Source organism: Schistocerca nitens, chromosome 4 (assembly GCF_023898315.1).
Source record: "Schistocerca nitens isolate TAMUIC-IGC-003100 chromosome 4, iqSchNite1.1, whole genome shotgun sequence".
NCBI lineage: Eukaryota > Metazoa > Arthropoda > Insecta > Orthoptera > Acrididae > Schistocerca > Schistocerca nitens.
The window spans coordinates 933793786-933808235 of NC_064617.1; the positions used below are offsets into that span (position 1 = coordinate 933793786).

At 40.3% G+C, this 14450-nt stretch overlaps 1 protein-coding gene across 2 annotated transcripts in view; it reads left to right on the forward strand.

The window, feature by feature from the left end:
- The window catches only part of LOC126253566 (histone-lysine N-methyltransferase E(z)), a 111606-nt gene that overhangs the window by 83623 nt on the left and 13533 nt on the right, over nucleotides 1-14450 (forward strand). For both annotated transcript variants that reach the window (XM_049954985.1, XM_049954986.1), the window contains exon 10: nucleotides 6257-6518. In XM_049954985.1, the coding sequence (XP_049810942.1) occupies nucleotides 6257-6518 (262 nt within the window). The remainder of the gene's footprint in view (nucleotides 1-6256; nucleotides 6519-14450) is intronic.

The window sequence follows — 14450 nt, forward strand, 5'->3', positions numbered from 1 at the left end:
CCTGGTCTGGCACAAATTTTCAGTACCTACAACATATTCTTTGATTTCATCCTAGTCTTTTCATACATGTAATTTCAGTGAGTTTAATTCAATTAACTTTTGTATTTACTCATACGGATAACTAGGGGATCAGATGAGATCATATATTATGCAATGACAAGCATTTAATTGACTCTGATATACCTAAGCAACATACTTCCAGATAACGATATTGAACTGTACACTCAATACTTACAGTGGAACTCCACATTTACACTTTTCAAGGGACTTCAAAAAAGTGTTGTAAAGTGTGGGAAATAACTTTTTAAGCAGTAAAAGTTATGTATAGCATCCTTGCATTTTAAAGAATGAAACATTGCACCAGTTTCATATTTTTCCGTGCTTAGCATGACACGTGTCGAGAATTTATTCTCACTTTCAAGTGCAAATATTTACATAGTTATTTTGTGTGGTGTTCTGCCCCTCTTGCACCATAGTCATCTTTTGTAAGATTATAAACTATACTGTGCCTCCTCCATTACGCAGAAAACCACACAATTGCAAACGATTACTCACTATGTGATTCTTGAGTTTCTCCCGGCATATTTGATAATCAAAATATCCACGGGTGTACTGCCGGTCTACAGTGTCCAACGGGCACAATATTTCGGTGATCATACATGTCGCCATCGTCAGTTCACCTGATGATGGCGACATGTATGATCGCCGAAATATTGTGCCCATTGGACACTGTAGACCGGCAGTACACCCGTGGATATTTTTATCATTACTCACTATGTTTTTGAAATATCCCAAAAACTACTTACGTAAATATTGGCCCTTTGCAGTGAGAAAAAATTCTCTAGATATGCCATGCTAAGCGTGAAAAATTTGTAACAGGTGTAATATTGCATTATTATCCAAGCAAGAAACATTTGAGCAATGTCAAGGGAGCTAAGGTATCAACTAGTGCTACAAGTAGCCAAACAGCGAAATATGCGTTCAGGTAACACAAAGGTCATGACCATTTTGAAATTTCAAATTCACAGTAGTGACAGTTTGAAATCGGTTGTAATCAGCCATGATAACTTATTCAAATGAACCTAATTACTCCTATCAGCAACCATGCTGAGTAGAGCTTGGCAGCAACAGGAGACAAAGCGTGAATTGCTCTGTCTTTTACTGTTTCAGACCTGCTAAGTAGGGCACCCTGGTGTCAAGAAACTTAACTGCTTAACCTTGTGTGTAATGCTTGTAAATAATACTTGGAGGCCAACAACATTATGTCGTTTTCTCACCACAAACATTGTTTCATTAAGCATAAATCATGGGAAAATTTTAAATATGCCCACACAAAATGAGTGCAAATTACGGTTGTGAGCGATAAATGAAAATGTTATAAATGACAGGAAAACTTTAATTGTGGGAATATAAAAATGGGTTATAGTGTATTATCTGTATGACTCAAAACTTGAGGTTAGTTTTTACTCCTGTGGAATAGCCCCAAGATATGAGATGGTGATTAATATTGTTCCCTGACATAGTGTGTGGCTATTGACAGTGACACAAACTGCTTGAATCTTTATATGATACAATAGGAAGGTTTTTATTTTGACGTACAAAGTTTAATTTTTTCCCCTATTTTTTGCTTAACATTTTGAACTTAAGTTATGCTTTTCCAATGGGGTGATGGATATTTACAAATGTGTTTTGTATGTTGTAGATCAGTGCTACTGGAGATACTATCTGCCAGTAGGTGCTGAGATACATGTTGTGCTTGCTGTGTTAAGCTGAAAGTAAATGAGAAATATCTAATTTATGGTAATTTCAAAAAAGAACGCCAAGATTCTTGTAGCAAATGTCGTAGACCATGTTATGTCATTCTAAGGCTGCGGTTACAGTGGAGTGGCACAGTCAGAGCAGTGCGTGGTGAGCAGAACAGTGCCGACAAAACAAACCAGTGCTGCTGAGTGCGCATGTTTATAGTGACGCCGCGTGCAGGGCAGTGCAAAGCAGAGCAGCACAGAACTGCACTGAGTGAGTCAAACATGTTTGCTTCTGAGTGCGGTGACCAGAGCGTACGAGTGTTTCCAGCTGCATTCGGGCCATGCCAGCAGCATTTGGATGTTGCTGTGGGTAGCAGAGTCAGTACTGTTTTGGCACTTGTGTTTACTTTCTTGTCCTGTTGAGAAAATAGCATCAGCATAAGCCTTGATAGCAGTTGTTTTCACACTGTGTCCGTTATGGAACCACTGAAACAAGCATCATCACAACTTATTCATTTTGGACAAGTTATCTGAGTAGGTGGCAGCAGAATTACAAACTTCAGGTACAGAATACATTTCTATAATCTTTTATTTCTTTCCTTGCCTTAAAATGATAGGCTATAATAAAGTTGAAATAGCACAGCAAACAAATGTGTGAAAATCATGTTTTATTATACAAAAAATTAAAACAGTTTTTGAAACAGTCTTATTTGAAGCTCTGTTTAAGTTTCATCCTGCCTGGTATGTCCGTTGTATAGAACGCTCAATATCTACTACATGTTGCTCGTTGAAACTTAGGTATCCTAGGTCAGCGACAATGTTGTGGAGAACATGTACATTTCACAATAACTTCAGCAAAGTCTGCTGAAGTTTCTCTTGGCATCCAAAATGTGCTTCACTTTGCTCTCATTATTCCTAAAGCACATTCAGTTATTTGTCGTGGTCTGGAAAAGCATTTGTCCAAATATTCTTTCCCTGGTTTTACAACTCATTGACTGTAAGAGCCGCTAAAATGCCTCAACAGTGAATATGCCTCATCTCCAAAGAACGCAAAAGGCAACACACCTGACGTCTTTAATAGTGGAGAGTCTGACAGTATATTAACCTCCCCTTCTTTCATTAAGCGAAATACACTAGAAGAATGAAATTGCCATCTTCTCTTTCCATCCCGTGTCACCCAACATGGGTTATAATGAATTTCATGTGAGGATCTGCAACTACTTGTAGAATTATTGAAAGAAAATGTTTTAGAGTTATAAACATTTTACCAGAATTTTCTGAGTATTTTAGATGAATATGATTTCTGTCAAGATTACTGACTGTATTTGGGAAGTTGTGATGTATAAATCATTTACAGTATTTAGAAAATCATCTTCAGAAGGCACTCATGTCTCATGGCTGGAGGCAGCCATGCACACATTGGTAGGTGAGTGCACAAGTCTTACTACAGTGGTTATGAATCCTGTTGTGAATGTCAGAGCCATGTCTCGAAAACTCCGTCTGGTTTCTACAAACCTGTAACAATTCTTGTTTCATGAGTTGTTGATGACCCTTAAAAAATTACATTATTCCATTGCAAAAAAAAAAAAAAAAAAAAATCTATAGTTGCTTTTATGTCACACTAGATAAGGAAGTTACGCATAGTAACAATATGCAACCTACGCTCCTCTTTGCAGGTTATTGCGTACCAAAATCTTGTTTCGATATCTCAGACTGTTTATGAGATACTAGGGTGTTATGAATGGCAATCTACTCTCCTCTTTGCATGCTATCATTTGCCAAAATCTCATTATGATACCTTAGACTGTTTACGAGACACAAGTATGTTATCAATATTGAGAATAGAGTGAGCTATACAGTCCATCCCAAGTTTAAAAATAGTGCAATATATTAACTATATTTGGTATGTGGCAACAGATGACTTAACTTGCACCAGACACGCACCAAACACAAATGTATAGCAACGTCTGTTTTTCATTCCAAACTATTTGAGTTTCTTGCAGTAGCTTGCTTAATTTTGAAATATCACGATAACTGTGATGATTCAGGAAATGATAAGCAGTTCATCACAGGCCTGCCTGCTGCCGCACCACTGCCTGGCCCCACTATACCTGGGCTCAAAGCTGTGCTGCGGTAATTGCCTGACGTGCAGCTCCAACCTGCTCTGTTGTTTCACAAGCTGCGACATTGTCGTGAAAAAACAGTGGCCCGTATATGTAATAAGTTTCCTTTAATTTACGTCTATGTCACAAACTTTTTGTTAACAGATTACCGGTTTCGGTCTTTAATGACCATCATCAGATCTGCAGCAAAAATGGGAAAAACATAAATACACTCGCAAACTGTCTACAGCTTAAGAACAATAGATAGACCATAATGAAAAGTAGTACTGACAAAAAGATAGAATGAAAACCATTACTATGAAATTTAACAGCAAAATGTCCCTGCAAATAGAAAAATATTTTAAAGAGTCTGATGTCAGATGTGGCTTTCAGGTTAATAACACCCTAAAACTGCGAATAAAATATAAACTGAAAGGGAACTATGATAAATTTGATAGCTCTGGAGTATACAAGATTGACTGCATTAGCTGTGACAAATATTATATCGGTCAAACAGGCTGCTCTTTTAAATTAAGGTTTAAAGAACACTCACAGCCATGAAACAAAACGGCTTTGGGACAGAATTTATCTGATACTGGTCATTCCATAGGGAGCATTGAGAATTGTACGCTTATTCTTCACAGAGTGGAAAAAGGCCGTGCTCTTAATTTGTTAGAGGAGCTTTAAATTTATAAAGCAAAAAATAAAGAACCAACTAAACTACTTAACTGGCAAAATGACTTTGTGCCCAATGCCTACTTTGCTTTATTTGACAATGTTTTACTCTAATCACTGCACGCCTCTGTTATATATAGTGTGTTGATAATTTCACCAAGTATTGAGTGCCTCACATATTTACTTCATTTTCATACATTTTACGCCTGACTCTAGTATGTTCTTGTTCCTTCTCAATTCATTTCATAGACTGCATTAATCAGGTAATGTGGATCATCCACTGTTATGGAATTTTATCATTCTTTTCTTCCAATGGAGTGCCGCAGGGTACGAGGGGCCCTCTGCCGGTCACGTTCCTCCAACCACTTTCCGCCTATGTGGAATTCTCACGTTAGCGCTAACAGAGGGCGCTGATTATGTGCAGCACTAAGTTTTCTTTCATTTTTGGCTCCTTTAGCGATTTGTTTTATGGTTGTTTAATATTACCCGGTGCACTATCAACGGTGTTTAATATTCATATCATTAACTAGAATATTGGCACTAGAGCACATGTCAACCACTGTTTCTTAACTATTCCTCTTTTTAACAATCTTTCTTTTGTCGTGTTCTTCTTTTTATTGCTTTTTATTACTGTAATGCCTTTTATACGTTATAAGCTTATTACAGACTTCAGCTATTGTATCCGCCCTTATTATCGCTGTTTCTATTAATTATTGAAAACTAGTATATGCTGACATTAGCAACATCTGATGAACTTACAACACCAACATCTTGTGGCTACTGTACGGCAGCTTGTTTTAAACAGTAGTACTACTGACAACATGACTCGTGCATGTGATATTATTTATATGTATTTACGATGCTGGTGCTGATTCCGCATTTAACAATTGACAATGCCACCAGTACATTAGGACTTTGTTTTTATGAAACAGGATGCCTCTTCATATTTAAAGCGCACAAATGTAAATTTTGTCAGTACTACTTTTCATTATGGTCTGTGTATTGTTCTTAAGCTGTAGACAGTTTGCGAGTGTATTTATGTTTTTCCCATTTTTGCTGCAGATCTGATGATGGTCATTAAAGACCGAAACCGGTAATCTGTTACAAAAAGTTTGTGACCATAGACGTAAATTAAAGGAAACTTACTGCTCTGTTGTGCCGCTCCACTATAATCCAGGACTAAGAGGTGGTACTTTATGTAATTTTAAGACTACCTGTTTTGAGTTTGGTGGATAATACAAAGCCAGAAACCATGTACAGTATGATATTAACTTGTTCTGCTGGCACATTGCTCTGTGGTAATTTAAGTCATTTTATGCATCCTCTCAGTATGGAGTTTATTTTGTTAAAATATTTTTTAACAGAGTGCAAAAAAATACTCACCAGTGTTCATGAAGTTAATGTTAATTGGAAAGATAAGAATATAATAATATTGTTAGAGAAATAGTGTTTACTGGCAAAGAGGAGAAGGTTTCTTGTAAATTTGAAACTGATTTCAAGCATATTTGTGGCTGTGAAGAAATATGCAGTGGCAGTTGCCTCTGTGGGAAATTATAAAGTATCCATTGTCTTCTATCAGCTTCAGTAACTTCATAGCATTGCTCTTACTCAACCTTGCTTCTCTCTCTTTATTAATATAATTCTTTGTGAAAGCTTTACTTTGAGAAAAATTATGGGCAGAATTTTACTAAAACAGAAATTTGTGTGTTGTGGTGTTGACTTGTCTTGTTGTAGGTATATGAATTTGCTCAGAAGGAATCAGCTGATATAATTACAGAAGAATCGCTTAAAGATTTCACGCCACCACGCAAGAAGAAGAAGAAGCATAGATTGTGGTCAATGCATTGCCGGAAGATTCAGCTGAAGAAAGATTCCAGCTCAAACCATGTTTATAACTTTACACCCTGTGATCATCCCAATCAACCGTGTGACCAGTTGTGTCCCTGTATTGGTGCCCAGAACTTCTGTGAAAAGTTTTGCCAATGTAGCTCTGACTGTAAGTTTACTTTGTTTATATTAATTTGTTCTGTATTTGTCAATTGAGAGTAATTTGAATTCAAACTGGAAACAATGACAAGGTGCCACTGAGGTATTTACCCATTTCCCCAAATCCTTAATCTGTTCTAATTTATCCATTTCAGTATACTGGCATTTGTGAAAGGCACATTTTTTTGTTTCCAAACTAGCAAGCACAGTATCTGTTCAAAGTGTTTGGCACAGGTGTAAGAGTTGTTATTTTGAGTTTGGCTTTTACTGAAAAGGGTGGGAGAATTGTACAGGTTGCACTCAGCCTCATGATGCCAATTGAGGAACTACTTGACTGAATAGTAGCAGCTCTGCAGTCTGGATAGTCTGAAACATGGCTGTGAGAGAAGCGTGCTGATCTCATGCATACCCATACTGCACCTGCATGATGCTGCAAGGCAGAGGATGTCACGGCAGCTGGTAGACATCCCTTGGGCCTTCATGCCTTGGCAAGAACCTCACTTTTTATTGAAATGAAAAATATCATTCAGTGAACTACCATGTCACCAAAACACACAGAGAATAGAATTTTAGCCCAGTCTTGTTAACAAAGTTAGAACCAAGACTTACAGTAAGATTCTAGTTTATACTTTATACCATCCTTGGTGAACTGAGATTGTCATCCATGAGTTACAGAAAGAAGCTGCTCGAATTGATTCACAGGAATACTAATGAACAATCTTTTAGAAAAAATGCCTGTTGCCTCTGATAGCTTATGTTTTGTTGTTTAGCAGTGTTGTTGTTGTTGTTGTGGTCTTCAGTCCTGAGACTGGTTTGATGCAGCTCTCCATGCTACTCTATCCTGTGCAAGCTTCTTCATCTCCCAGTACCTACTGCAACCCACATCCTTCTGAATCTGCTTAGTGTATTCATCTCTTGGCCTCCCCCTACGATTTTTACCCTCCACGCTGCCCTCCAATACTAAATTGGTGATCCCGTGATGCCTCAGAACATGTCCTACCAACCGATCCCTTCTTCTGGTCAAGTTGTGCCACAAACTCCTCTTCTCCCCAATCCTATTCAGTACCTCCTCATTAGTTATGTGATCTACCCATCTGATCTTCAGCATTCTTCTGTAGCACCACATTTTGAAAGCTTCTATTCTCTTCTTGTCCAAACTATTTACCGTCCATGTTTCACTTCCATACATGGCTACACTCCATACAAATACTTTCAGAAATGACTTCCTGACACTTAATTCTATACTCGATGTTAACAAATTTCTCTTCTTCAGAAACGCTTTCCTTGCCATTGCCAGTCTACATTTTATATCCTCTCTACTTCGACCATCATCAGTTATTTTGCTCCCCAAATAGCAAAACTCCTTTACTACTTTAAGTGTCTCATTTCCAAATCTAATACCCTCAACATCACTCGACTTAATTCGACCACATTCCATTATCCTCGTTTTGCTTTTGTTGATGTTCATCTTATATCCTCCTGTCAAGACACCATCCATTCCGTTCAACTGCTCTTCCAAGTCCTTTGCTGTCTCTGACAGAATTACAATGTCATCGGCGAACCTCAAAGTTTTTATTTCTTCTCCATGGATTTTAATACCTACTCCGAATTTTTCTTTTGTTTCCTTTACTGCTTGCTCAATATACAGATTGAATAACATCGGGTAGAGGCTACAACCCTGTCTTACTCCCTTCCCAACCACTGCTTCCCTCTCATGTCCCCCGACTCTTATAACTGCCATCTGGTTTGTGTACAAATTGTAAATAGCCTTTCGCTCCCTGTATTTTACCCCTGCCACCTTAAGAATTTGAAAGAGAGTATTCCGGTCAACATTGTCAAAAGCTTTCTCTAAGTCTACAAATGCTAGAAACGTAGGTTTGCCTTTCCTTAATCTTTCTTCTAAGATAAGTCGTAAGGTCAGTATTGCCTCACGTGTTCCAGTATTTCTACGGAATCCAAACTGATCTTCCCCGAGGTCGGCTTCTACTAGTTCTTCCATTCGTCTGTAAAGAATTCATGTTAGTATTTGCAGCTGTGGCTTATTAAACTGATAGTTCGGTAATTTTCACATCTGTCAACACCTGCTTTCTTTGGTATTGGAATTATTATTTTCTTCTTGAAGTTTGAGGGTATTTCGCCTGTTTCATACATCTTGCTCACCAGATGGTAGAGTTTTGTCAAGACTGACTCTCCCAAGGCCGTCAGTAGTTCCGATGGAATGTTGTCTACTCCGGGGGCCTTGTTTCGACTCAGGTCTTTCAGTGCTCTGTCAAACTCTTCACGCAGTATCGTATCTCCCATTTCATCTTCATCTACATCCTCTTCCATTTCCATAATATTGTCCTCAAGTACATCGCCCTTGTATAGACCCTCTATATACTCCTTCCACCTTTCTGCTTTCCCTTCTTTGCTTAGAACTGGGTTTCCATCTGAGCTCTTGATGTTCGTACAAGTGGTTCTCTTATCTCCAAAGGTCTCTTTAATTTTCCTGTAGGCAGTATCTATGTTACCCCTAGTGAGATAAGCCTCTACATCCTTACATTTGTCCTCGAGCCATCCCTGCTTAGCCATTTTGCACTTCCTGTCGATCTCATTTTTGAGACGTTTGTATTCCTTTTTGCCTGCTTCATTTACTGCATTTTTATATTTTCTCCTTTCATCAATTAAATTCAATATCTCTTCTGTACCCAAGGATTTCTACTAGCCCTCATCTTTTTACCTACTTGATCCTCTGCCGCCTTCACTACTTCATCCCTCAAAGCTACCCATTCTTCTTCTACTGTATTTCTTTCCCCCATTCCTGTCAATTGTTCCCTTATGCTCTCCCTGAAACTCTGTACAACCTCTGGTTCTTTCAGTTTATCCAGGTCCCATCTCCTTAAATTCCCACCTTTTTGCAGTTTCTTCAGTTTTAATCTACAGTTCATAACCAATAGATTGTGGTCAGAGTCCACATCTGTCCCTGGAAATGTCTTACAATTTAAAACCTGGTTCCTAAATCTATGTCTTACCATTATATAATCTATCTGATACCTTTTAGTATCTCCAGGGTTCTTCCATGTATACAACCTTCTATCATGATTCTTAAACCAAGTGTTAGCTATGATTAAGTTATGCTCTGTGCAAAATTCTACCAGGCGGCTTCCTCTTTCATTTCTTAGCCCCAATCCATATTCACCTACTACGTTTCCTTCTCTCCCTTTTCCTACACTCTAATTCCAGTCACCCATGACTATTAAATTTTCGTCTCCCTTCACTATCTGAATAATTTCTTTTATTTCATCATACATTTCTTCAATTTCTTCGTCATCTGCAGAGCTAGTTGGCATATAAACTTGTACTACTGTAGTAGGTGTGGGCTTCGTATCTATCTTGGCCACAATGCGTTCACTATGCTGTTTGTAGTAGCTTACCCACATTCCTATTTTCCTATTCATTATTAAACCTACTCCTGCATTACCCCTATTTGATTTTGTATTTATAACCCTGTAATCACCTGACCAAAAGTCTTGTTCCTCCTGCCACCGAACTTCACTAATTCCCACTATATCTAACTTTAACCTATCCATTTCCCTTTTCAAATTTTCTAACCTACCTGCCCGATTAAGGGATCTGACATTCCACGCTCCGATCGGTAGAACGCCAGTTTTCTTTCTCCTGATAACGACATCCTCTTAAGTAGTCCCCGCCTGGAGATCCGGAATATTTTACCCAAGAGGACACCATCATCATTTAATCATACAGTAAAGCTGCATGCCCTCGGGAAAAATTACGGCCGTAGTTTCCCCTTTCTTTCAGCCGTTCGCAGTACCAGCACAGCAAGGCCGTTTTGGTTATTGTTACAAGGCCAGATCAGTCAGTCATCCAGACTGTTGCCCTTGCAACTACTGAAAATGCTGCTGCCCCTCTTCCGGAACCACACGTTTGTCTGGCCTCTCAACAGATACCCCTCCGTTGTGGTTGTACCTACGGTACGGCTATCTGTATTGCTGAGGCACGCAAGCCTCCCCACCAACGGCAAGGTCCATGGTTCAGTGTATGAGAGTTTAATATCCTCACCAGCGGACATCACGATCGAGGCAGCTGAACTGGCATGGGAAGGGCAGCCGAATAATATGATAACTGTACATGGAGAGCATATGCAATGTGTAGTAAAGGCAGACCTGCTGACAGAAGTGTTAACCTGTGGGTGACTGTAAGCCAAGTGGACCAGTGCCTACCCTGAGTTGAACCACTGCAGACCTCACATTGCACTTCATGCCAGTGTTGTTTCCGAGTGCTGAGCTGTTGGCTGGTTGTGCCAGCCATGTGCCAAGTTTAATCTGATTTACTTTTGTATGTGTTTTCAGGCTCTCTGCTTCCTCTAGGTCGACCAGCAAAGCGAGTTTTGTTTCCTGTCATGGGGTTCTCTTCCTTGGTTATTATCGAACCACCATCAGCCCATGAAGCACCCGTGCTGACAGTGTAGTGTAGCAGGATTGTCACACCTGTGCAGATAGTAAAGTGGCATCAAAGGATATTGTCATACATGTGACACTCCTGATTTTTTGTTTCTCTTTGCCTAGTCTTAATTTTGGGCACCACAGACACGGCATTTCTGAATTGCTGACAAGGGGCAATACTCCATCCTCGCATGTTATAATATAATAATCTGGAAAAGCACTTACATTGTCGGTAATGATTTCACTGTAAGTGCAAAATATTTTTTGTCTAGACCCTTTTTTTTGTGTTTGCCTTCCAGATCACTAACAAAGTACATTTAGTGCCTCAATCTGTTCCTTGTCATGAACTGTACTCGCTTACTGTGGTCATACAGCCTGCTGCTTGAGAATACCTTGGACCAGGAAGAAAATTCTGAGGCAATTAAGCCATTGCAGTACCTAAATTTTGTCATGCACTCCCCATTTCCTCCGCCGCTCACAACAAGGTACAGGCCGAGTTGCATCATTTGCAGGATCAGGGTATCGGTCCTCCTACTTTGTTGAGCCACTTGGCCACCCCTTTGATGGTAATTCAGAAGCCCGACACCATCATGTACCTTTGCAGAGATTTTAAACTAACACGTAACATGCAGTGTGGCTGAGATTCATATCCAATTCCGTGCCGTGTGGATTGGTTTGTGAAGTTGTCGTAGGGCCAGATTTTCCACGCATCAACTTGCATGATGCTTGCCTACAGTTGCTCTTGGACACAGTTTCTTGGACTTCCTTGGTCCTCAACGCCACTTTTGGGCTTTATCAGTTTAATCGCTTGCTTTTTGGAAACTCGTTTGTGCCCGAATTTATCCATGGTATTTGGAGCAGTTGATTCAGGACATTCCCTGTTGTGGAACTTGGCTTGACGACATCTGGGTAATGGAGTCTACTCGAGAGGAGCATTTACAAAACCTTCAGTCAGTTTTCCAATGCCTCCTGGAGAATGACCTAGCAAGCTGGAAAAGTGCAGTTTTTTGGGTTATGTGCTTAGTAAAAATGGTCTTGTCTCCGATGACAGCCACATCAAAACCATTGTCAGCTTACTAGCACCCAAGAACCTGAAGGAGCTCCAGTCTTTTTGGGCAAGATTTTGTGTAATGCTCATTTCATTCCCCAGTCCACGCACATCTGGCAGCTTCATAACTGGCATTGGTGTCATCCAGTTCCATCGGAACCTGGATGGCAGTGAACAACCCATCGCTTGCGCATTGGAGATACTTTCCATTGTACAGTGTAATTATTCACAAGTGGAAAAGGCTCTAGCTATTATTTTCAGAGTTAAAAAGTTTCACATTTTCCCATATGGGGGTCAGCCGCTCATTTCCTTATCTGCCCCTCATTTCAAGCTGCTGGACAGGACTACCCAAGGATTTTTTACAATTCCACTGCCCACTGCTGATGCACTGTTGTGGCTACCGGTGAGGTCCAATCCAGAGTTCGATCGGCAGGAGGCTTTTTGTTGATTATACCTTGCTGCAAACCCTGTCAGGTTTTCTGTTACAACACAAGACCCACGTTTCCAGAAATTTATTTCAGCTGTCCAGTTGGGTTGATATGCTTGACTCAATATTTTCCATAAGATCCTCATGCTTGCCGTGGAGGAGCATTGCTGTCAAGTGATTGTCCCTTCAAAATTGCATCTTCACATACTTCAGTTGCAATGTGCGTTGTCACACTGGGTATGACTACTATGGAGGCATTGCTTCTACATCACGTCTACTGGCCGACAATCAGTTGCGGCATCAAACATCCAGTGTGAGCTTGTGGGGCCCATGGACAAAACCTGATACACTACTGTTCCAGTTCTCTTGACCGATCCTGGAGCATCCTTTGGGAAGGGTACATGTTTGTTTTACTGCTCCAGTTTTGTCCAGCTTGTTGTTGTTGGTGGTGGGCAGGCATTGTCCAGTTTCCTGTAGATAGCCAAGCTGTCATCCACATCGTAGACTGCCGCTATTCACACATTGTCGGCTATTTTTGCCGTTGAGGAATCCTTTAGGACTCTCATGTCTGATAGCGGTAGGCAGTGTGTGTCGAGGTAATTTGAAGAATTTTGTATTCGCAGTGCTATCCAGCATCTGGCTACTGCCCTGTTTCACTCAGCTTCTAAATCGGAGATGGGGCACTTCATGCAGACATTCAAGAACCAAATCAAGAAGTCTTTGTCTGCCTTTCCCCGTGACTATGCAGTGTCGAGTTTTCTGGCTACGTACTGGGCAATGCCAGTCAGGGGGTGCAGTCCAGCAGAACATTTGCACGAGCACCAGCCACGGGGTCTCCTAGATTTGTTGCACCCTAAGTCACATGCCGCAAACCACCTTGGCCCAACACGTTTTTCTCCTGGAGATGTTGTTGTTCATGCCCGGTCCTTCAGCTGATGGCAGGGGTGGCTGCCAGGTGTCTTCATGAGCCAGAAATGTCAGCAGTTGTTTGTTATGGATCTCATTAGGCACCAGTGTATCCATCATGCAAATCATTCATCCACGCCCTGTTGGGGCATTGCAGCCATGATCAACTGAGAAGCAGGTTGGTCTCGATGCTGTTCCAGGAGTGGGCTCTCACGTGAAGCAGCATGCCTAACATTGCCGTGCCTCTCCCTTTGCCCGCAGCCTCGAGTCCTGGTCAGGCTCACGCCTACACCTGCCGAAATAGAGCCCCTGAGTTTTGACCCACCCTCTTTCCCTTCCATTTACAGCAAATTATTTGGTCTTTTACATATCATTTGCTGGAAACACTGCTTCACTAGCTTGAATGATTCATTAAATAGTCATACATTAAAACAACCACTCACATATAACTGATTTAAGTGCGATGCATAGAAACAGGTAACAGAAAACTGTTAAATAGTAGCTTTTGAGCTCTTGCTCTTGCTCTTTCTCTAGTAGAAGTACATTCATGTACACAACCACACACACTGCCAAATGCACTTGCTGTGGCCGTGGAATTTCCATTGTTGTTAAATATTTAAGTTATCAAAGATTGGTTCACGCTATATGTATCTTTTTGTTTCCACTGACTTCTCTTCCACATTTAGTGTTATATTGTATTGGCAATAGGAGGAAATAAGGAAATAAAAATTGTGCTGAATGGAGAAACACTAGAACAGGTGCAAAATTTTAAGTATCTTGGAAGCAGGATAGACACCGACTGGAAGTGAACCACAGAAATTAAAACAACGATAGCAATGGCAAAATTGGCGTTTTATAAGAAAAGGAGACTCTTCTGCAGCGGTCTGGACAGAGAACTCAGAAAGAGACTCATAAAATGTCTTGTATGGAGTGTTCTTCTATATGGCGCTGAAACATGGACTATGAGGAAAAAAGACAGAGAAAGGCTGGAGGCTTTTGAGATCTGGACATGGCGGAAGATGGAAAGAATAAGTTGGATGGACAGAGTAAGAAATGAAGAGGTACTGAGAAGAGTGGGAGAGAAAAGACAGTTACTAGATGTAATAAAGAGAAGAAAAA